This window comes from Meleagris gallopavo, chromosome 2 (assembly GCF_905368555.1).
Source record: "Meleagris gallopavo chromosome 2, MGAL_WU_HG_1.1, whole genome shotgun sequence".
Classification (NCBI taxonomy): Eukaryota; Metazoa; Chordata; class Aves; order Galliformes; family Phasianidae; genus Meleagris; species Meleagris gallopavo.
Genome location: NC_139405.1, coordinates 6111497 through 6136997, shown reverse-complemented (window position 1 = coordinate 6136997; position 25501 = coordinate 6111497). Strand labels below are relative to the sequence as shown.

Below are 25501 nucleotides of genomic sequence, written 5' to 3'. Positions count from 1 at the left end.
GGCCAGGAGCAATTAGGATAACATAATAAAATATCCACTCTTGAGGATGCAGTTCTCAAATAATAAAAAGACCGGAGGAATAGAAATGAACAAGTGATATGTTGACTTGCTAAGTCACGACTAGCATTTAAAAGAGGGCAAATCAAAGCTGTAGTAAGCATCCTTATTTGCAGTCACAGTACACTCTACCTTAGAGAAAGACGGGTATTTTCTAGGAGCAGAACCAAGGTAATGCAGGGAGAAGTCAAGCTACTAATAGGGCTGTGGGCCATGGCGATAATCTTCGGTTTCTGGGGTATTCGTTTGAGTTATTGTCTTTGCATTAGAAAAGCCACAAACCCAGGCTGTGTCATCAGAACAGCCACACAAGTCTTAAGCATTTACAAAGCTGCATTTGCTACACGTATACAAACTTCCCTGTCACAGATGTCAGTTACGTGTATATACTTCATTATACCAGATGGATTTCTACTTCAGTAACTCTTCGCTAATATCCTTGTGTTATTCTTGTTTCAACATTTACCAGTGAAAGCTGTGTACTTCACTGGACGCTGAATTATGATCTTTTTTCAGAAATTAACCTTTTAAAACAAAAGCTATAATTAAAGCTTAAAAGGAAAATCATGTAATGGAAACGTCCTTCAATTCCCTTTTAATTAACAGTAGTGCACATAAATAGAAGCTCTACCTGTTTCCTCCAGAAAAAGTATGCCAAAGTATAAGACATTATATCCTCAAAAGTCTCTGCATTAAAACACTTGTAGCTTCTGCTACTTCATACCTTTTATACTTACATCCTGTTGTCTTACTAACTAGTTCACAGGGCACCTGTTTTTCACATTAGATTTTTTTGAGACTAATCTTTTGAACTTTGCACGTGAAAGCATCTACACTGACACAAAACTCACAGGTCTGGTTATAATGTTCTATAGATACAAAACAACACACTTCAAGTCTTCCACAATTTTAACCTTAATCTCAAGAAAAAGACCCATGAGTCTACTGTGCTTTTGTTTTGCATAACTGTGACATTCACCTGTAGAAATAAAGCACGCTCATCTTACCTTTTAGTTGGCAGTTTTTGCACTTTTGATGTGTATGCTCATGAGTTGCCCTGTAGATCTGAGGCAGCAAAGACAGGTACCACCATCAGCATCTATAGAAACAAGCTCTCCTTAGCTGGATTGCTTCAACTGGAATGAAGAAGTTTTTGCTTGTTTAGAATTTATCACAAACAAAAATCTGTAAACTCATACCAGTCACTGAAAATGTTTCCAGAGATATACAACAATTATTTGAGTTTATTAAACTTGACAGTTATTTTATTTTCAAATATTTACTTTTAGATAGTCAATGACAAGAGAATCTTCATTTTAGCACCACACTGAAATCAATCCATGCTCTGCATACTGCATGATGCAGGATGACACTGAAGACAATACCCATCCACTGTAAATCACTCAGCTTGCAGTACTATAATAGGGACACTGGATTTATTTGTTTTAATCATTCAGTCTTTTACACTAACTGTATTTCCCAAGACTGCAGTCTGCTACCTAAATGGCATTTTGGTGAAATAAATTGTTTATTTGTTTTTCACAATTAGCTTGCCCCTATTTTTTAAGTAGCTTTTGGACTAGTAATTGAGTTTGGCTTTGTAGCATACTGAAAAATGAATTTATTTGGTTCTCCTAACAGAATTAATGTACTCCCTCCCCTGAATGACTAAACTTCACATTTGAGGGAAGGAAACTATTTTGCAAGGCAGAGCAGTAGTTCAAAATGTACCCGAGAACAAAGATCTGAAAAACAGCAACCAGTGACCACACTCCTACCACCTCACAGCACATTTATCTCAGAGTCAGCAGTAAGAGATGCACACCACAGCCAAAATTCCAATCAAGTTCCTGCACGTGCTGTTTCCTGTTTGCTGTCCCCTGCCTGCTCCCTTGTTCAGGCCCTATAAAAGCAGTCACTCGGGCTGTTTCTGTTGTGGTTCCCCCCCTGCACGGATTAGACACTAGGGCTTAAAGTGGAATTCAGGCTATTTGCTTGCAGCCCTTGAACCTCAGTTTCTTCAGAGACCACAGAAGTAAGGGAATATAGCATACATGCTATTCCAGAAGTTGAAAACAGAACAGTTCAATACAGTGAATAAACCTTACAATACTCTGTGAACACAAGAACTCACTCAATGGTGTAATCAGAAAATAAACATGGGTTTTATAGGAACACCACAAACTACACAGCATTGTTTGAGACTGTTTTAATATTCAACAGACGAAGTGCATACAAAAACATAAGTAAAAAAATTAATTCTTAGGCATTATAATCGAAACAATACCAGTATCTATTACCAACAAGCATTTGGCAAGTCATTATCATTTTAATAATGAAACATTATTTCTGGAGCATTACATAGCACTTACAGATATACATACAATGCTTTTCTTTTCTTTTTTTTAACCTCAGTGCATAGTTACCTCAGAGAGGAGCATCCTGGACAAAATACAACCCTGCAAAATTTAAGTATAATTTAATCAAGATGTTGCTATACAGCACTTCTGTAGGACTCATACAGTGCAGAAAACACATTTTGATAACTCTAGGTGTCTCTGATAACATAAAGGAGAAAAAAAAAAATTAGTTCATCTTTCTCTTCTTTGCTTTAGCAGAAGTTTGATCATTTTCAGGGTTTGGTTCCCAGAGTGCATTCCTTACAAATCTGGAAGCTGCTCCTTTGTCAAGTTTGGATGCCTTTTTCTTGTCTGCTATTTCTTTGACCTTGTTCATGTATGTTCTTATTCTCTCCTAGAAAAAAAAAATATATATATATACACATAGAAGGGGTTTTTGTGTTGGGTTTTTTTTTTTTTTTTCCCTCCCCAAACCATTCTTCCAAGTTTACCACAAGAGTAAAATCAATGAGTAGGAGCACTCCACATGGTACCTTTCTGTAACACACAGAAAAATAGCATCTTCTAAATATACATCAGGCTCTTTGCAAATTTGAGGCTTTCCTTTTAGCAGATTTTCCAACACAAGTACCTACCATACTAATATTTGTATGACATCCGTCACCAAAGTAACATGAAGTCCTACAACTTTACTGTGAGACAAGAGAATTGTATTTAATGTTGCTTAAAAAAAAAAAAAAAAAACAACAGTTTGGCCTCAGTAAAGATGGCAAAATAAATATTTAGATATGATGTATTTATAAAATTGCATTACTCGCTGTCTACAAAAGAGAGGAATATGGAGAAGAAAAGAAGGAAGATGAAATCAGCATAAAGCATCTTACACAAAAGTTAAGAGGTCACAAGCATTAAACATGCAACTATGAAAAGATCTGTGGTCAAGATCCTGAAATGGTTCATTGCTAAGTCTCCCTTGACACATTCAAAGCGGTCTGATGAATTTCCTGCTGCACCAGAGATATCTTTTACGACCATAAACAATCAAAAAAGCTGTTTGTGGAAACATTCTCTAAAGAGAGGGAATACTTCCTTTCTTGTCACCTTTGCCTACTGTAGTCATTGAGTGTCTCATGTCACGTTGAACAAAGCATGGCTTTAATTCAGCCTCACTTACAGATCCCCACCAGTTTAACCGTCTCATTTATGTGCATGCTCACCCTCAGCCAGATCTATAATCAACAAAGAAAATGACTATGAGAGCGTAAACCCTCTAAAATGGGAATCACGTTCTGTTAAGTGCCTGCTTCTCTCCACTTAGCAGAGAGGACACTTGCAGTAATTCTGTACAGTAGGTAAACGCTTGGCTCACAGACTTCACATCTAGATATTTAGTCCAACATGGCCTTGAACTGTAGGGCCTTCAGGTGTTACTGTACTACATGCAATAAACAACAGTAATGCGTGCATGTGTGATGCACTTATGCTTTACCCAATGCATGAATTGCAAGAGTGGACTAACAGGACATTTATGGATACTGATAACTAGATACATCCTGGTATTTCCTAACCCACATAACTACTGAAAGCTTTTGGAATCTGAGACATCACCTACAAGACCTGAACTACAAGTCTGATTTTTACTTCTTCACTGACCCTCACAAGCAACTGATTTGTCAAAAGAATTGGACAATCTCGTTGTATCAAAAATCAGCTTTAATGAAGAGTGCCTTTCAAGGTCTGAAATCACGATAGACTGCGATACTTTTTTTGGTGACTGAGATACTTAATGAGAACAAGTGGCAAACCTACATACAACAACATGAGAAGAAGCAGCTGACTAATATCAAAATGCTAAAAGAAATAAACTCTGATAGCTGGAATGTGAGTTTTATTAATATCATTTGAGTCCCAATATACTCCCTGTGCATACAGAAGGAGCAATTCTAAAAACAAAACAATCATGATGGAACAGTCTTTTTATTCCCTTTCCACATGAATAAGAACATCACAATGCTCCTGGAAGAAAGAAAAGAGAGCTGATAAGAATCTAGCCTAGAATAAGTCACTCATTCTTCAAATTTAAAACGACTGCCAATTGTGAAGTAAAATACCAGCATAAAATATCCGCAGTAGAAAAGACAATTTATTTTTAGTATAACAAAATTAACACAATATTCAGATGCTATATAATATAGGAGGAACAAGAAACCGACTGAAAGTTCATGAAATATTAACCGATCCATTTTTTAATGTGATACAGTCTAGACTACTGAAAACCTCACAAAATTAAAAATAGAAGGATTCTTGTTATTCAAGCTAGCTTTCCACATCTTTCATTCCTATCTTCTATTGCTCCAGTTACCTAAGGATTGCATTTAAGCTAAGTATATTATGATTGCCTAGATTTAATGTTTTCATTTATACTAGAATTAAAAAGGGTAGCTCTAAGTTTTGAAATCTATTTTTTTTCTTTAAGCTGAATGATTTGATATTTTAAGTCAGCAGAATTTTCAAGATACCATGCCTTCTGTACTGCAGTCATGCATCTAAATGGAATATAAAGACAAACCTAAAAGATTTATTACAGGCTGTAAATATGTCACTAATGCAGAATTACTGGACAATACACATACAACTGGTGCCAAAAAAGCTTTTAGCTTTGTTGCTGAACTGGATTCTTTACTGCTGAGAAAATGAATTAATGGAGGACTTGGAAGAAGGGGGGGGCTCTTTCCCGTCTTTGCTAGTAAATCAACCACACTACGCTTTCAGAGTCATACAAAAGTAAGAAAAAAGACAGCCTTAGAGATTAACATGATTCCAAGTATTCCTAAGGAAAGAAAAAAAAATGCCATACTGGAAGTTATAAATTATTATCAGGCGTGTAACATTTTTCTATTTAACAGATACAAGTGAAAAGCTATTCTGTTCAGAATTCGATTCTCAAAAAGAGAAATGGAGAAGCAGAAAGATGACACTATTCATCTTGTTGCTTCTTCTTATTTCAGTAGGCTCTACAAATGATACTTCAAACTGCGCTGTTTGCAACTAAAAATACGAATTTCTTAATTTGGAGAACCCAGTAGGGCATACTAACAGGCAGTTATATAACATTACGTAGCATGTGTGTGCTATCGTAGCAGTACGCCGGTTATAGAAATAGATATAAATATACATCTACTTCTATATGAGTTAATGGCCATGGACAAGTAAAGTATTGAAAGCATGCAATGTAAGAATCTTACCAGTTCCTGTTTCACTGGATGTTCCTTTGGATTGATTCCCTGAGTAGCCAAGTATACTACAAGAAGAAAACGTGGTTTTGATATGGATGGCTGTGAAGACTTAGTGCTCAGTTAACCAGTTATATAGGAAAAGTGTAATTGCCACATGAAACTATTAATCATGGTGTTTAACCACGTGGTTAAGTATCTGATGCAATACTGTTATCAAATATTGCTGTTAAAAATACATATATATAGTAAATAAATATACAAAATACATAATGCAGTTAAACTTTGCCCTTCTAAGAAGGACAGAAATGGTTGCCAAGAAAAAAAGAAACCACAAGGATTCTCAGGCATGTACAAAGCCAGCTTTTCTAATTATCAACATCATTTACCTTAAGAATAGCAACAATTTGAGTCCCTAGAGTTAATCATCAGTTTCTATCTATTTGGCTATGAAATACAATTGAAAATAAATTTGATGTTTGCAGCTAGAAAACATTCAAACAGTGATCATCTGAACCTTGTCCTCTATCACATCCTTACCCCAGAACATTGAATTCAATGTGTACGCTGAAACCAAATCCAGTTTTGCTTGCTCAAGAGGCTCTAACTAGAATGAAAAGAGAAAAATCATTTACACATTTTCAAGATGTGCACATATTTTAGCAACGTGCCTATTTTCGAACTAAGCATTAATGCATTCATAGATACATACTAAATTAGCATATTTTTACAGCACAGGTTCACTGAGACGAAGCCTGTGTTTTCCTGCCACCTCAGGACCATACCCTCCTCTCCAAACATTCACGTCATTTTCCCAGCTTGATCTTAAATGCCACAGTACCATATGGCCAAAATAACAAAATCTCTTAGCGTGGAGCTCTTTGACTTGTTCCCACAGTTCACAAAAAAGAGTTTCAAAATAGTTTCTGCTATCACCAGAAGAAAAAAGAATGTCTCAGGATTATTGAAGCTCAGATATGAGTATGCTACGAACAAGTGATGAACATCAGTATACATATAACATAACATATAGCATTAGATTGCATTTGATGCATGCTAGAACACTTACAGCAAAGGAAGAAAAAAGGTAATGCGTTGGGTTTTTTTCCCCTCAACTGTCAAAGTCAATTTATTGGTTTAGTCCTATAGGATTTCCAGAAACTCTGATAAGATCATTGTATAGCTCACTAGTTCTAACATGGATACTGTCAAAAGATCAGCCTTGTCAAGACTGTTTTCCTCATAACTGATTTACGTTAGAAACCCTCAGAGGATAAAAAAAAAAAAGGCTCTCATGTTAGGTTTTCCTTGCCCTAAAGAAAGAAGATACATGTAAGGTTTTAAATGTTACAAGACAAACAGACTTGTATGAGGTCTTCAGGCAGTACTTTGCTGTCTTTATGTTCTGAGGGAGGAAAAAAAAATCCAAACACACCCACAAACTTTACAGGCTTGTGCTTACAACACAGCTAGAAGAGGCAACCCAGTTTTTCAAAGACCACAGTCAAGTGGACAGGAAATCAATTCTCAATGTTGTCAATTCATCTTCACATCCTTCTATATCAACCAAATTTCTGTGATGTTTGTTGTGAAAAGGCCATGGACAACTTTGAATGAGCTCTCTGCTCAGGAAGAGCACTCAGCATGCACTTTTGGAAAGGTCAAGTATAGGATAGAAGCCCATTACCTAAATGATTCACTGGTAGAACCTTCACTTTCCCCTTTGAAGAATATACATTTCATCACTTAGTTCACAACGTCACCTGGGTATCTTACAAATGCAGAAGTTTCAAATGCTAGGTGTGAGAGGTAGGAAGTGTAATATTTGTTATTTCTCTGTGCAGTGGCTAGCCAAACAGACCCTGTATTATTAACAGAAAAGCTATCAAGAGGAAGATGATTTACCTTCTGGAGAAGCTCACTTCTAGAAACTGACATCATTGTCTTCAACATCTCATCTACCGAAGTAAGAGAGTTTTCAAACGTGGCAAGATAATCATGAATTTCAGTGGGATATTCTTCTGCACTAATATCTTCTGCCATTTCCATCTAGAAAGAAGCAGCAAAATCAGTAACACTCTCTGCGGATTCAAAAGACTATTTTAAAATAGAAACCACTAGCATTTATTCATTAAATGATATAAAAAGTGCCTCCTCCTGAAGAATTCCAGCAATCAGCATCAGTAGTAACATAGTTAAAGATCCTATAGCTCCAGGGATAACTCCCAACTGCTGTACAAAATAGCATGAAGGAGAATTACAAGTGATACCTATTCTTGTACCAGTCCCAAAGCAGTATTTAACTTTTATGGTCTGTGATAGAAGGAAATTATTTGCTTGCTTAAAAGTGCTCTAAATATCTAGTAAATCACAGTACATAAAGAGCTATATCAAGTGCACACATACAAAAATCAGGGATATAGCTTCAGCCCATCCTAGGAACAGACATTACTTCAGCTTCAGAGTGGTTATGCAGCCCCAGTTATGTCAGGGTCAGTTATCTCTCTCAATCTTAAACTTAAGAGTTGGTCCAAGAAACGCTTCCTGTGACTCTGCATCCAGCTCTCTGAATTCTCTGGACCGCTTTAATCTGAGATATAATTCTGAAACTGAGTTGATTTTGATTTCAGAATGCAAATCTTGTAGACACATCCGTGCAAAGCAACTGTGAGATCAGCAAAGATGTAAACGATCCCAGAGCACTCCGGTTTTGATCCCAGCATGTGCAGTAATGGGGCATGGCTACTGCCAAGCCATCTGGTCACTGGCTTCCAATCAAGATCTTTAATTAATTTAAGATTCCTCTCCAATTATAAAACACATTATCTTGGAAAGCTGATGTTACTTAAATCTGCGGCATTTTCTACAGCTTCTGCTGATTGAGCAACTTTTTTTTTTAATGTTAAAAGAAGAAATACATCGCTTTCCTGCTAGCTTGCAGGGCTGCATCGAGAACAGTGGGAGCATCTGGATCACTACAGTCCCTTCTGCTTGGGGTCAGCGTGAGAATCTCACTCCCAGCTGCTGAGTGCAGAAGGTGGGAGCTCTAGTTGGAGAAACCACACTTTCGAAGTTTGATCTCTGAACATCAAGCCAAGCAGCCAGCACAAACTGCAAGGAAACAGCAAACAGCTGTCACATCACTGCTGTTTGTTTTAGATAAAGATCTGATCTTTCCCTTTTCCAGGCAAGAACATGGTTTGTGTGAGAGAGCTTGCTTTTTAGTTATATTGTCTCCTGGAGGTCAAGCAGGAGGAAGACTGAGAGGAACAACAGCGTGGTACTATTTTCCTCAGGTCTGCCTGAAACCCCAGTTTTCAGCCACATCAGTGCAATTCCAAAAACATGAAAAATCAGTTAACAAGGCCCATTTCCATTGCTTTTATTTACATGGTTGAGTTATAATCCTACTCAGATGACTTTTTATCTTGGTCAGAAATGCGTCACTATACACTGAGGGTTCCCTCCTTACCCCAGCATGCAACTCAAACCATCTAAATACCAACTCGGTCAGCTGCAGCATACCTAAGCAAGAAAGCTAAGCTGAACCTACAAAACACTGCCTGCAAAAAGGCAAATAGCAATATAATTATTTCTAACCCTTACGATAGCACTGTTTGCGTTTCATTCAATGCTACTTGCATTACAATCACCCTTCTTAGGCTGACTGAGAGCCCACCAGCTATCTGATAATCTTATAATACAGCACAGAAAATATTTAAAGCTACAGAAGAAACTAAATTTTGCCAGCTGTTAACACAGTTAAGCCTGGTTAGAAGATGCCTGTCAGCATGCATTTACTATACTTACACGTACAGGGAGAGAAGTGTTATCCAATCCAACAATCAAAAACAGGATTTACTGCTGCCTACAACAATTTACCTACTATGGTCTTAATGTTATGAATGTGCATGAACATGCTGACAAATCCCAACCTTTCTCCCTCTCTTTATCAGGGCAACCAGCATAGAAAAACAAAAAAAAAAGAAAGAAAACAAAAACAAAAACAACAGCAACAAACTCCCACAGCAGGAGCACGTTACCAATAAAAGCTATTTCACTGCAGTTGCATGGACAAGCAGTCACCAGAACATACACTACATTTCTCTCAATATCCCAAGGTAACCCTAAAAAAATGAGGCGGGGGAAGAATACAGGGAGTAGGAAAGAAGAGACACAGCTCAAAATAAGTTTGTCTACAATTGCTGCCTCATGAACCAGGAAGAGGTACATAACATGAGGTATTTACTCGACACTTAATTAGGAGAGGAAAAAAACGTGTCAGCCATCACTGGAACAAGGTTGTACACAGGCAGTGAAGGGTAGGGCAGTCAGCCCTAGTCGGCTCCTTGTGCCAAGGAAGAAGGAGAATGTGTCAAACTTGTGTTTGCAGTTCAGCAGGAACCAGAGCAAGTTCCTCCTCCTGCTGTGCAGGGCCCTCTCTCTTTTCATTAGGCTGTTGTTTCAGCATTACTAATCTCTGAGCAGGATATGTTACAGTGTTGGCACATGCCAACAATAAGGCAGCAGTCAACAGCCTACAAGAGTTTTAATAGTATTAAATCAACAAGAACAAACTTACGCTGAATGACAAAGGCAAGGACTGAGACGGTATCAGTGACTCTGTAAATATGCCTAAAGGTTATACTGCCCTCCATAGTTCCGTTTCAGTTATTAAACCACAAACAACATTTCCTCAAAGTTCTGCAAGCGTTTCCCTATGTATTTTGAACAAGCAGAAATTCAGTTCCAGGAGTGGACATTTACTACACTGATTTCTTTTGTTGGATTTGCTGACTTTCAACTGTATTTTATTTGCTACACAGATCCAACTTAAAAGTAAGAGTACTACAAGTATTCAGATACGTGGAGATACGAAAATATTTGCTGATCAAATGTGAGCACTGGGGAAAATTTGGGAAAATAAGGATAAGAACATATTTTCATCAGCAAGTAATAACACAATAATACATATGAACATATAATCTGTGGTTGTGCAATGACAGTACTTCATGAGACCTTTAATTTTGAGAACGCAAAGGAAAGTTCAGAACCCATAAATACAACATAGAAAAGGCCAATTTTGATTGAAGACATTGAGAGAAACAAAAAGCGTGGACAAATGTGGCATGACTTCATGACATCAATCTACCAGGAACAAGTTTCCCTTTTAACCCTAGGGCTCAAAAACCAACATAAGCCTCAGCAATCAGTGGCCTGCTGGCTCAAAAAGAGAAACAAATCAACCCCACTTCCCCTCCTGCACATCTGGACATCAAAACCGTCCCTCTTATTTTGAAAAACAAACTCTAATTAGGCTGTGGGTGCATAATGAGAGACTTTGTTGAAGAAGCATGGGGAAAGTAACAGAAGCTACAGGTATACATCAACATGGCAACATGAACCCTCAGAACTAAAATATGTTCAGCGTCACACATGTGATTTTCACCCAGAATTAAAACAGCACCTTCAGGATAAAAATGATTATTTGAAGTAGTTTGTAACGAGTAAAAAGACAACAACAAAAAAAAGAATTGAGCATCCAGCACTGTGTTTAATATTGCATCTCACTTGGCACTTCCTGCTAGTTCTCATCTCTTTTTTAAACACTACAAGGCCTTGTTTTCAAACTGAGCTCAGATCTTTTACTTTTTTTCAGATTATTTGCCTAACAAAAAACAGATGAGATTTTCTTGCTTTTCACTGATATCTAAGGATTATGTATAGAAAACCAAAAGAAACCCAAACACTTTTAGTCAGGGCATGTAAAGCGCTTTCAGATTCAAATCAAATGCATTAGCAATGTGGGTATGACAAATCATCTCTGCCAGTATCTAAAATTTGGCACTGTCCTTCCTCTTTCAAGTTCTGAATCAGAACCTGTAGTGGCTGTAGGTGATACACAAGCGTGGCAGATGTCTATTCTGCTCTAACATTAATTCACTGCTGCAGCTGTACAGCAACCAAGACACACAGAACAAACACCTTAAATTTAAAGCTACTAGAGACCACAAAGCAAAGCTTCTTAACTACAAATATCTTTTGGGCAAATAAATCCACTTTATTTTGGACAGAGATATCCACTTTATTCCATATTTGCAAAGCTGTAAGTACCATAGGCTCTGGTCCATGGCAAAGACTGCTCAGCACTACTACTGCATAACAAGTAATTAGGTACTTGCTAATTATCACTATGTCCACAGAGCTGTTTCTTCGAGGCAGCTTGGGGCAGCTGGAGAGTGCATCTACTACGCACAGTTACAGCGCTTCAAACGCCAACTCACAGTCTTGTTTGCAAAAGCAATTAAGCTATCATGAAATACCATACATGCAGCGACAGCTTCTCTTGATTCCCTTAAAAATATCCCAACCCAAGCCACAGTAGTTATCCAGTGCACCCTTTACACTATATTATACATAGGTAACAGCCAAGCAATCGCTTTTAACCCTGACATCAAAGCTAAGCTCCTGGCAGTATTCCAACATGCACAGAAAAGCCCAGCAATACACCTGGCATCACCAGGTTCTTGTTGATGCCACTGAGATTTAATCTCTTCAGTCCCAGAGGATCTACAAAGTTTATTGTACTCTGTCTTAAAGGAAGATCAAAATTTAAAGGAAGGGAATAATATTTTTAAGGCTCATCTGCACTTCAGCCCATGGGGATACGATGACAAATCAAGTATCCCATCCTGGCCCTTATTCACTTCTACTCTATCCACGTAGGGAGAAACTTTCAACTTGATCCCTATGATTCCCAAAACATTTTTATTCTCTGTACAGTGTCATCAGCTGTGCTAGATTCCAGAGTCGATGACAAAGTCATTTCCTCTGCCGAACAAATCCAATATCCACTGGCTCTTGTTCAGCTCAAACCTGCTAGTGCTCCCATCAGCAAGTACAACGATAAAACCAGCTGTCTTTGTGTGTGTCCAGAACACCTCTGAGTGAGACACGTTCATAAAAGCTCTCACACTATGTTAGGACAGCTCATTTCAAGACGGGCTTCCAAGTGACATTAGGTTGAATGCGTGACTGGTCTCACACTTCTTGTTGCACTGAGTATCAAGAAGTACTTGTACAGCAAAACACTGTCCCCTAGTATAGTTTACTGAGTTGCATCCACTTTGACAATGTATCTCTGTATTTTTTTTTTCCTTTTCTTTTTTTCAGTTTGTGACAGCAGTCAGTAGTTCTGTCCTACCAAATTCCCAGCAAACAGAAATGAGCAAGTGCCCTGCATGCAGCCACTAACCCTGGAGTTTCCTGCTTCTTCCAACACATGCTGCCACTCGTTTCCTCTAGCCACTAGTTCTACATTCCATGAAAAACATACTTCCTTTCATTGGAATTTCACTTTCTACATTTACATTTTATGCAGTACCTTTTTCTGCTGATCTGAACAGTGATCCTAATCTACTTTTGGCTGTTCGTTAGTTGACCATGCTAACAAAACAGCCTGAACTGAACTATTTTAACCACAGTCTGTATATGCAAATTGTATCTCCTCTTTGAAAATCAGGCTCTCCTTAGAACAGACACTGATTTCTTGATATTCCTTGAATTCCAAAACCATTTTATAGAACCACCACACAATCATTGAGTTGGAAGGGACCTTTACAGGTCATCTGGTCCATCTCTCATGCAGTGAACAGGGACACCTACAGCTCAATCAGGAGCTTAGAGCTCCATCCAGTCTGACCTCGAATGTACCCAAGGACAGGGCATCCACTCCCACTCTGGCAAACTGTGCCAGTGCCACCCTTAATGTAAAATCTTTCTTCTTACGTCCAATCTAAACGTACCTTCTTTTAATTTGAAACCATTTCTCCTTGTCCTGTCAGAACAGACCCTGCTAAAGAGTCTGCCCCCTTCCTCCTTACAACCCCCACATCAGATACAGAAAGGCTGCTCTCAGGTCTCCTCAGAGCCTTCCCTTCCCAGGCTGCACAGCCCCAGCTCTCAGCCTGTCCTTACAGAGAGGTGTTCCACCCTGGGATCGTTTTTGTGGCCCTGCTTTGGATGTACTCCAACAGGTCCATGTCTCTCCTGTACTGAGCATTCCATATCTGGACGCAGTGCTCCAGGTGAGGTGTCTCAGCTCAGAGCAGAGAGGCAGGACCTCCACCCTCACTCTACTTGCCATGCTACTTTGGATGTAGCTCAGAATATAGGCTGCAAGGGCACAGTGCTGACTCATGTCCAGCTGCCATCCACCAGTACCCCCAGGTTGCTTTCAGTTAAGCCGTGCTCTATCCTTACATCCTCAGCTTGTATTGATAGCATAGGTTGCCATGACCCAGAACTCTTAACAGGAACACCGTGTTTATGCCTTCAGCACAACCTGCCTAGGTACAGCCACCCTCAGGGCACGACTTCAGCTGAAAAGCCCACAGCCCACACTCACTTAACAACTGAAGTTAGGCATACATCACCCTGCCTGTGCTCACCAACAGAACCAGTGCTGCACGCAGCTCAGCATTGGGAAGTTGTGGAGTACTCACACGTCTGGGACTACAGACCAACGTGAACTATTTAATGCTGCTCACAGCTCTCTGAGAGCCTCGGTGGCTCTCGGCCCACACACAGGTTCCAGGCGTGTCATTTGAAATAAGCACGTGCACGGATCAAGGCAGCCCATAACCCCCACCTCCTGCTCTTTGTGACGGACGAAACGCCTGATCGAGCCTGCAGGCACAGGCCGTGGAATTTTAGCAGTTTAGAATTACGATACTGACCTTTTTGCAAACGTCACCTCCACATCTCCTCCGCCGCAGACACACGAGGCCAGGGTAACGCACTGAACGTCAAAGGCCCTCGTTCCCAAACCGCTGCTCCCGGCTGCTCCAAAAGCCCTTAAATCACACGCAGCGATGCGATGACTCTTACACCAAAGGGAGAAAGGCCTCGATTCCCCCCTCCTCAGCCCCACTACCGCAGCGTGGCCCCGCTGACGGGCCCGAGCCAGCAGCACTGCTCGCTGCACGGCGCTGTGCCGGAAAGCGCGCTGAGACCGGAAAAGCGACGAGCGGCGGGGCCTGCCGCGGCGCGCGGTGATGACGTCACGTCAGCGCCAGTGGGCGGGAAGGACGCGGATGTTACCACAAGGCCATTCCCCGCTGGGGCGGTTCCATATGTGGGGGTGCGCGCTTCAGCGCGCTCTGAGGAAAGAGTTCCTTGCTGTCGTCTAACCTAAATCTCCCCTCTTTCACTTTAAAGCCATTCCTTCTTGTCCTGTCACCATCATACCGCGTAAAACGTCGGTCCCCCTCCTGCTGCCTTCTGTAACTGGAAGGAATTTGGGGAACGGTGCTGGATGTTTGGGGTTCACTGCCCTGCAGCGTGCTTCTCGGGGCATGCAGAGTAATTTAAAATATCACAAAAATGAACTTCCTTCTCGTTGCTGGCTTTCGAAGGAGTCTATTCTAATTAAATCAGTATGAACTGCAAACGAGTCTTTTTCCCTACCTCTGGCTGGAAGCATATCTGAAGATCTTCAGTCACAGTGCTGGTTTACATCATGTCATCTCCTTTACCTCCGGGAGATTTAGATGTTGGAGGTTTTCAGTCTCGACAAAAGCTGGCTGAAAAAGCAATGCAAGTCTGCAAGTATTTCAGGGCAATGATAGAACCCACTTCATTGACTTTTCACAACCGCTTTATAAAGAACACAGCCTCATTATCATTCATTCTCCCCAGTACAACTACAGTTACGCAAACTGTATGCAAAAGGGGATTCAGAGGAGATTTTGTGTATAATATTTAAAAATGCAACTGATTGAAGGGTAACAGAAACAGCAAGACTTGAGCTCCTAAACCTCACAGAACATGTGGCACACGGTCAACTCATTCTGACCTCTGTGTGCACATGTCACAGGTTGGGTACCCAGAGAGGGAAGCTTGATTGATTGATTGATTGAAAGACAGATTGATTTACCAAACATTAGGTAGGAAATTTCTGCAAGAGTCACATTTCCTAAACCCCACATTTTGTTCCAGTCGCAAGATGAAAGGAAAACACAACACATGCTGATCAACCAACACTGTAGAAGATTGTAACCAGGTACAGCATTAATGCAGTGCAGGCTGGACTCAATCAGTCTTTCATGATGATACACTGCGGCTCTTTGTCGCCTTCTAGTGGATTACTTTTGTTATACATCTGTTAGTGGCTCCAAACTGCTGCTCAGTTCACTGGGGTGAACCTAGTGCCGTGGTCCTCGAATTTCTTGATGCACTAAAAAGACTGCTAGGTATGTGAGAATTGTTTTCTGCTAAAATGGCTGTCTCACTTGTTTGTTTTTCTGAGAATGAGGACTTAAAGGTTTGCATTTATCACAGCCAAAGTCTGATTTGAGATGCAGCGTATGTAATTGAGTTGTTCTGTGTTGGTGCCACTGTGAAAGTGTATTATGATGTATGAATATCTATTAAAAAAAATGTATCTAAGAAAAGCTATACTGCCATCCAGAACTTAATGGAAGCCATTTCATTTGAGAGTGCTATGAATGATTATTGATTTTTCTCTATAATTCCCAAAACAACAGAAAACAATCCTAAATACTTTTGCCAGAATAGTCAAAGTGACAGGCATCTTTAATGTAATTAGACCTTTATTATGATTTATCTCACTATATATACACTACATATTGACTCCTGCAGAGCAGGCAGGGATGCCAAATCCCATAGCCTTGATCTCACTGGAACCATTATGCTTACGTGAGAGCAGAAGGATTTCTGTTCTGGGTTCACTTCCACTATTCTTATTAGGATTATTAATACTCTAAGATGGGCATATTTGCAATATTTAAGATGAGCATTAATGTTTTATCAGTTTACTGTTAAAAGTCTTGACATTTCAGAATATGCCTCAACAGCCTCAACTTTTCACCTCAGATGGTCTGACCCACAGATTTTGTTTAAAAGCAAGCTTCTTGTTGCCTGTTTTACACTTTCTAATGTCTGTGGAGACCTCAGTTGTGTTTCTGTGGTTTGAATGACACAATTTACTAGCGGCTCCTCCCTTGGACATTATTTTAAAGCAAAATGCTTCTCGCTAAATTGTGATGAAATGAGATTTTCCAGATTATTTGCATTTTGATAAAAATATCAAGAGGGGATGTCTAATCACTTAAGCCTGTGTCATGCCAAGCACCACAGCCTGAAGTACAGACCAGCTGTGGCAACTCCAAGTCCCAGGAAATAATGCTACTGAAAAAGCCTTCTAACATAATAAATCACTTCTATTCTGGCAAACCACATCTTAAACCTCTAGAGATTCACTAGCTGTGCTGAAAACACTGAAGTAATTCAGACTTAAATCAGATTTAATTCTGTGAGATTACAGCTATTCTATTTTGAAACTAAGTTGACAAGTGTTGTGGTACCTCTGGTCAGCCCATAGGGTGGGTTTGATTAGGTGTGCTTGTCTGAGAGTACAATATCACATTTTAATCTATTTCAAAAAATGAGTTAGTCTGCACCTGGGTACCTGACCCGCAAACCATTTCACAATTGGATTACCTGGCTGTAATGCTATGAAAAATACAGCAATGACAGCAGAGCAGCAAGGTCTCAGGCTGCAGCAAGTGAGGAGTTGTTCAAGTGCAACACTCATTAGCACAGAAATAAAGCAAAAAGGCTTTGGAAAAAAAGCTTCCTCCCTTCAGAAGGTCTCAAGTATGCAGGGATCTCTAGCAAAATATTCGTGCTTCCACTGCCATCCCTTAAAGAGAATGGAAAGGGGTGGATCCTGGCTCCACTCCCTTCTAGTCACTCAGATGCTTTGCATGCACCTGACCTCCCTTTGGTTGGCCCTGCCTTCCCACCAGGTGCTCCATCAGTGGTTCAGGCTGTGACTCAGCATTTCTGCTACACTTACCTACTGTGTTTAAAGTCAGTTTATGGCCAAAGTCATTAAAAAGCAGAATATTGGAAGATACCTTGTAAAATCCCAGGCTGGGACATGCAGACCAGCTCAAGAGATATTAGTATAAGGAGTACATTTGTGTCTGAAGGCCTTAGCCACGTTAAGAAATTTCTGGGCCAGGCATTTCATGATTTTTAGGTCTGTTTCTTTGTGGTGTAATCTAATTAATTCATGCAATCTGTTCTGTAGGCAGATCAGTAAATTACCAGAAGAGGGCGTAGCAGGAGTAAGATGAAGCATGGACACCCATCTGCTCATCTGCCTGCCTACCTGCACTTGCCACTGAGTGCAAGAGGGGTGAGTACCTGATGTCTCCTTCGGCTCATCAGAAGACAAGCACTTGCTAAATGGTAACTACGGGCAGCTCAACAGCATGTTTATGGTAATGTACTCTGCCTGTACTCTACAGAGATCTAACACATGCAAAGAATAGGGAAGCAAGGCAGGAAGAGAGAATTTACAGTGATTTATTACAAGGCAAATGATGAGTACAGGAAGATGAAGATGTCTGACTGTCAGATTTGTGCCCCAGCCACTAGATTGGATAAAAAGGGAAATACAACCTTATGGCTAACCCACAGGGAAGTCTCTCATCTTCAGAAACTAAAACCCAAAAACTATAGCAGTGGCACTTAGGACAGTGGTAGAGAAGTATAACCTCCAACATTTTCCATGTTCTGATACAGCCTGCTGGATTTGGCAATGGTATACGTTGCAGCCTATGCCCAGGTGAACTTAGACTCACCTTTCAGATAAAAAGTTCTGGAAATGTTTTTCATTTTTTTCTGCACTCAAATTAAATTAGAATGGCTTTAAACATACTGAACAGAGGTTCTTTTCCCTTTTGAAAACATTTCTAATCAAAATACAGATGTAAAAGGACGTGGAAAGAAGGAAACTGAGCTCTGTAACTTTGTTTTTGGTAGGAAAAATAATATAATTCAATAAAACTGGCTTAAACTCTTTGATTAAAGCTTTTTTAACATAACAGATAGGGAGGCTGAGATCTACACCGAGATAAAGACAGTTAATACAGATCAAAAGAGCTTGTGTCCATGCCAGCTAGATTAAATGACAGGATGTGGTGAAGTGCTGGATGCTGTATCTGGTTACTTTACATATGAAACTTTATTTGCTGGATGCAAATATATTGATGAGGTTATATGCATTTATATATGAGAACAGTAGAAATAGATCAAAAGCAGTCTACCACGCACAGAGTATTTGTTCTGATATTGTTCCAACACTGCCTTTCTTCCAATTCATAGAATGGCTTGGGTTGGAAGGGACCTTAACAACCATCTGGTTCTAACCCCCTGCTGTGGGCTGGTTGCCACCCACCAGACCAGGCTGTTCAGGGGCCCATCCAGCCCCTGGCCTTGAAGGCCTCTGGGGATGGGGCACCCACAGCTTCTCTGGGCAGCCTTTGCCAGGGCCTCACCACTCTCCGAGTACAGAATCTTCCCCAGGCATCTAACCTCAGTCTCTCCTCTCCTCTTCCTTTTTAAACTAAAGTTTAAAACCATTCCCCTTTTCCTATCACTATCTACCTGTGTAAGATGTTGATCTCCCTCCTGTTTATAAGCTCCCTTTAAGTACTGGAAGGCAATGATGTCACCCTGGAACCTTCTCTTCTTCAGCCTAGCTCCCTCAGCTTTAGGAGAAGTCCTTCAGCCCTCTTTGTGCCCTCCTCTGGACCCACTCCAACATCCTTCTTGTGCTGAGCACCCCAGGCCCAGATGTAGAACTCCAGATGGGCTCTCATGAGGGCAGAGCAGAGGGGAACGATCACCTCTGTTGCCCTGCTACCACCCTTTTTTTTCATGCAGCCAGGATACCAGTGCCCTTCTGGGCTGCAAACACACACTGCTGGCTCATGTTCAGTTTTTCATCCCTCAGGACCTCCAAGTCCTTCTCCACAGGGCTACTCTCAAGGAGTTCATCTCCCAGTCTTTACACATATCTGGGACTGCCTTGACCACGATGCAGCGTGTTGCACTTGGCCTTGTCAAACCTCATTAGATTAACATGGGCCCGCTTTTCAAGCCTGCCCAGGTCCCTCTGCATGGCATCCCTTCCTTATATCAACTGCACCACTCAGCTCAGTGTCATCAACAAACTTGCTGAGGGTGCATTTAACCTCACTATTTTGGTCACTAATAAAGATGTTGAAGAGCACTGGTTCCTAGACAGACCACTGGGAGACACCACTCATGACCAGCTTCTGCTTGACCTCAACCTTCTGGCTGCAACCATCCAACCAGTTCTTCATCCACTGAATAGTCCAACATTCAAATCCATCTCTCTCCAATTTAGAGATAAGGACGTGGTGCAGGACCACATCAAAGGCCTTGTACAAGTCCTGGCAGATGGCAGCAGTTGCCCTTCCTTTGTCTACTGATACCATCACTCCATCATAAAGGCCACCAGATTGGTCAGGCACAATCTGTCCATGGTGAAGCTGTGCTGGCTGTCTCAGGTCACCTCCTCATCTTGCATGTGCCTTACCATTACTTCCAATCAGTTTGTAAACCTGTCATTTTTTTACAGCAATCTGTCACTAAAATTGCAAAAGTAAACTGTATTAGAAATTGACATTTTTTTTTTCTAGATGCTTTAGCATTCCACCATTCTCACTTGTCAGCTACTTAGTATGTACTTAGTATGTACAGCATGTACTTAGTAGAACCATGTATTTCATTCTCCAACTTCATTTTAGCATGAAACCTAGGACAACTCCAGGAGTAAATCAAAATTAGGACCCAAATCACTGTTGAAAATTTTAAGGATTTTTTCTTTGCATTTATTTACTTGCACATATCCCCTGAAGAGGCAGGGAGTGGGGCTGGAAGGCCCTTTGGTCTCATCTCACGTGGCTGCTCTTAGGTTTGCCATACATTCTGCAACAGCAGGATGTGGGAGGAAAAGGATGGGAATTTCAGGAAGGGAAAACACTGGTGGATATGAAGGTCTGTGCTACTGCTCACTTCTGCAAGGCAGCAGAAAGGGTCTGCCATCCTGCCTGGTTGTGTTACAGCACAAGGAAACATGAAGTAGAGATTCTATCAGCTCTGCAGGAAGACTGATGATTCAGAAAATGAAAGGTTTCACGTGAGATGCAAATGAACCGAACAGATTTTATTAACTATTCTTATATTTTATTGTTATTTTTCATTGTTGTGGCAGTGCTGCCTAGAAACCTGAGGCTTATGGCACTCCAAGCCCAAAATACTCATAAAAAGATTGTCTTTGTCTCAGAAATCTTCTACAGAAGATAACAAAAAATGAAGAGGAGGAAAAAAGCCTTTAGTAAAGAGAGGACATAACTAATGTTGGATTATTTCTAATAGACAGATGCAGGATAGGCTGGAGCAACATCCCAGCATAATCAGGGCCAGATAGTGCTACAGTGGCAGTAAAAGGGGTGCATTATGCCCTCTGAGATAAGGAAGAGATAAGAAGGTACAGCTTCCTTAGAAGCCAGCAAAATCACAAGTAAGAATTTAAGGCTTTGCACCATACCTGTAGTCATTCACATCTGTGCAAAGTGAGAATAATTCACACTGTAATTATAGAAATGTTCATGGAAAAAAAAAAAATTGTCGTATTTTCCAAGACAAAAATATTTCTAGTTGTGGGTTTCAATGCAAGAAAACTCTACCTGTAAGAGGAAGAACTGGAAGCTGCTGGGATTTGGAGAATTCACCATACTTTACTTAAAAGAAGCACTGTAACAGTGAGTCTGACAGTGAGCAACTACTACAACCCAACCTGGGAAACTACCTCTGAATCACTACCACGGGAAAAGGTCCCATCAGGTCTTGGCTGCTGTGCAGCTCTGTGAGACTTACTGCCATTCTGCAAACCAATAGCTTCAGAGAGAGCCTGGAGTGTTTCATAACCTCAAAATCGCAAGCAACCTAGGAGAGCCTGTCTGTGCTTGTTTTATTCATGCTGCTGATGGGCTTTTTACAGTGATGAAAAACATTCAGCTTCACTGCCACTCTTAAGGTCAGGGTTAATGTTGTGATTGGGAAATATCCTGAGAGGCCGGCCCCGCACACTGACAGGAGAGGGAGGAAGTTGTTGCTGTGAGTAGAGAACCTGTCTGTGCATTCTGGACAGGCTGTCCTTACTGTCACATACAGAGGAGAGAACTTACGGGTGCCTCTGTGGTTCTGTAACCCAGCTGTCCCTGCACATGGGACTGCACAGTGACTAAAGATGGGTCAAGATTTACTAACATCCTGTAGGCAAGGAAATGCAGGCAGAACTTCAGGAGGTAAAACTGGAACAGACACATCTGCTTCAGAGGCTGTAGCTGTACTAGTAAGCTAGGCAGCAAGGGGCTTGTTCTCTGACAAGTTGGTATCTCTTGTTAAATCCAGCTGGTCTCCTGAACAGGGAAGCCACACGCTGGCTGCCTACTGGGAACAGCTGATGCTATAGACCTGAATCACACCAGCAAATTAGCTGTTTTAATTTTATCAAGGTAAATTCTCAAATATTGAAATGATACATCAATTTTCTAGACTCCTTCCTTTTGTCTTGTCCTTCCATATCATAGCTGAACTCTGGAAAAAATAGACAACAGATGATACTTCACCCAGTGTCAGCAGGACACTGTACTGTGGCTTTCCATACAGAGTTAACACCTGTGACCCTCTGCTTAAAATTCAATCCAAATCATGGCTTAAACGTTTACATATTTTTTTCTGCTGATGGAAACAATACACCATAGATCATACATAGGCTCCCTGCATGGAAAACTTTGGGGGGCTGAAATACCCAACAAATGGTGAAACTCAAAGTAACTGATGTAAAGGAAGAAACTGATGTGTAACAGCCGGGGACCTGGGTGACACCTGTAAAAAACTGTGTGACGTTCTCACTGCCCATAAATAGATCCTGCCACATACATAGGAGGATGATTTGCACAGGAAACAAGAAGTAGCTGCCATGAAGGTACGTTTACTAGATGTGGTTGCTGATGGTAAATAAAACCATCAAACTCAGTAGCACGTTCCATTCCTGGACAAAGCTGGAGTTTTCCAGGGCATGCCTCAGTACTGCATCAGAGGGGACTTGTGCATTTCATTTCTGCTGCGTTATGATTTTATTTAGAACATGCTGTAGCTTTTCAGCCTTCAGGCAGAGGCAAGGTGCCAGTCTTCAGCAAGAGGGGGAGGGACTATAAATAGAGCAGACTAGGCTGCCACGGGCTGCTTTTGGTCTGCTTAAGTTTCTTGTTTAGCTTGGGAAAAGCAGAAATCCAAAGTGCCAAGGAGATGAAGCGTAGTACAGACACTGGCAGCAGAAGTTTCCTCCAACTAGTAACTATCTTCCTTATTTTCAGATACACAAATATAGCCACTTATCCTTCCTGAGCAAACACAACACTATAATTCATCTGTGTTTTCCTCCAGCTCTCTTAGTTGTTTGTTGTTTGGCTTTTTTTAAACAAATTTTCACCATGAAAAACTGTCACACGTTTCCATGCAACACGCTTCTCATGAGGGAATCCCATTCCCTACTTCTTCAAACAACAAATAAGATTAATATCAAAATTAAGCACTCAAAGGTAATACAAATTTCATCTTTTTGAGTGCATGGAGCATTAAGAAGTGTTGTTTAATTAGTTTTTGCTATTAGTTTGTATCAATATCATGTAGGCTCACTAGGAGTTCACCCTGGAGTTGCTTGTATAAGGAACGGAAATTGCTGCTGCAGGCCAAGTATATAATAAAAGTATAGCAGCACTGGGCTCTTGCTGAACTTGCCATTCTTTGTTTTTCCTTACTGACATCTATACTGAGAGCTTTTTCTTCCCTCACTCTGTGCTTCACCCAGAATTACTATTGAAGAGGGAAACCACATTTCCCCCAAATTCTGCTGCTCAGCATGCCTTTCAGTGAGTGTATTTCAATTACGGCACAAAGCTAATGGAGCTCATCTTTGAATGACACACTTTAGACTCAAGAGCCTGACTTGCTTCTTTGAAGTGCCCATCCCTGGCTTTACAAAGAGAGCTACAGCCAAGGTTGCAGAACTACAGTTCCCTCTACTCTCTTCCAGCCCAGAATACACCCTAAAAGGGACAACATTTAAAATAATTTCAGGATACGCTCTCACTGTTGTGCCATGTATATTAGAAGATGCATTACCTGTGTTAAATAGATACCTATTATACACACGAGATATTACACTTTCAAGTAAACCATCAAGTCTAAGCAAGACAGCTGGATCTCAAATCTTTGTTTTCTGACAAATATTTAGCCTACATAACTTGAAGGAGCACTTGTGGGCCAACATACAGCTAACATGCTACACAACCTGCCTTTTGCTTGCCAAGCCAGAATGAAACCTGCATACCTATCTGCACAAAGCTAGAAGTTAGTGCTGCACATTTTTGGCAGATGTACAGACCTCATTAACCTTTGCTCAGGGATCTCAAATTCTGGGCTCAGCCTTAGCAGCTCCGGTGCCTGCGCACAGTGCTGGAATGTTTCCTTGCCAGGGCATCCCCACAGTTCTGGCCACACTGCAGGACCTTCCCGCTGCCAAGCCCTGAGCAAGGCATCCCCTCCATGCAGGAACAGATGCTACTCATCGAACTTAAGAGCTCTTTTAGTAGAAGGAAAGCTTTGTTCCAATTTCAGATACCTCCTGGTTTGCTGCTCTCAGTCGTGGTGCTTTTATCTCCACTGGCTCTTGACAAATGCAGGACACAAGAGGCTCTGAATCTGAAGACAGCCTAGAGCTGAGCATCAGCCTATTAAAAGCATAGACTTCCACAGATGGGTTTACAGTCTATTGCAGTTTTCCTGCCAACCCCTAACTGCTACACAGGCATTCATGATTTCCCTGTTCCACAAGGTCTAATAGCCTGTGAGCCTTTTCTCCCCAGAGGTGCCTATCTTTTTCCTCAGCTGGCTTAATCAATTAACATACCTGGGAGTTAACAGGGACAATTTTGCCTCACTTCCATTTAGCTCAAACCTTCTTAGAGCAGAAGTGTACAGTCTCTCAATCCAACCCTGCTCTCCCACAGCCCCAAAGCAGCTGACTGACACAGCACAGGCAAATCTGAGTCTCTTTTCTCTTTTAAATTTGTGTCTTAGCTGATTCAGTTTGGATCCATCAGCACATTCAGATCATTAAGACTTGTCTCCCCCCCCAGCACGTGACTTGCTGCAGCAGAAAATTCATCAGCCCTCCAGAAAGCAGAGAAATAGCTTTGCTAAGATTTCAGAACTCTTCCCATGCAGCCTGAAGGCTCCTCACAGCACGAGCTCTGTACTCCTGTCATCTCTCTCACTACCTGACCCTGGATTTAGTGTGACCCTCTTACAGAGCTCACCTTTCAGCCCAGTTTCCTTTTCTAATTTCTATAGCCTCTGGCTTCCACACCACTTCCCTTATTTGCCTCTTGCCCTACCTTAATGTCCAGCATTATGCAGTTTCCTTTTCTTCCTGCATCTTGCTCAGACAACAGCTGATGGCAGAACCAGCAAGACATAAGACCTCAGTGCCTCAGCAAAGCAGCCTCTTGTTTTCAGGAGCAGCCCATGGGCTTGAGAAGCAGGGCAGGTGACTCGCCTGAATTTATCAGATAGCAATTCCTCACTCCAAAGCCTGAGAAAACAGAAATTCTTTGCAAATGGACACACAGGAGCTTTCTTGTTTTTAGCATGGGCAAAACTGTCATTTTCCCACCACAATCTTGTTTCAGAAATAGTCAAATCCTTTTAACTGAGACTTGTAACTATACAAACAAGCTAGCTGTAGGCTAATAACCAGACAAAGAATGTGATCAGTGAAACAATTAAAGCTTGCTGAAATTATGAACCACTCCCCTCAGTACATACATAAGAGGACAGTAAGTGGATATGCATGTGAAAAACAGCTGGCAGAAACATACT

General features: G+C 41.0%; 1 protein-coding gene across 1 annotated transcript; it reads right to left on the bottom strand.

The window, feature by feature from the left end:
* Positions 1–2251: 2251 nt before the first annotated feature.
* C1D (C1D nuclear receptor corepressor) lies at positions 2252–14725 on the bottom strand. Its single transcript, XM_003203687.5, has 5 exons — positions 14389–14725; positions 7556–7699; positions 6191–6257; positions 5663–5718; positions 2252–2811 (listed from the first exon to the last, which is right to left on the bottom strand). The coding sequence occupies exons 2-5, from the start codon at positions 7697–7699 to the stop codon at positions 2644–2646; spliced, it is 435 nt and encodes a 144-aa protein (XP_003203735.2). The 5' UTR covers positions 14389–14725; the 3' UTR covers positions 2252–2643.
* Between the last annotated feature and the right edge of the window lie 10776 nt (positions 14726–25501).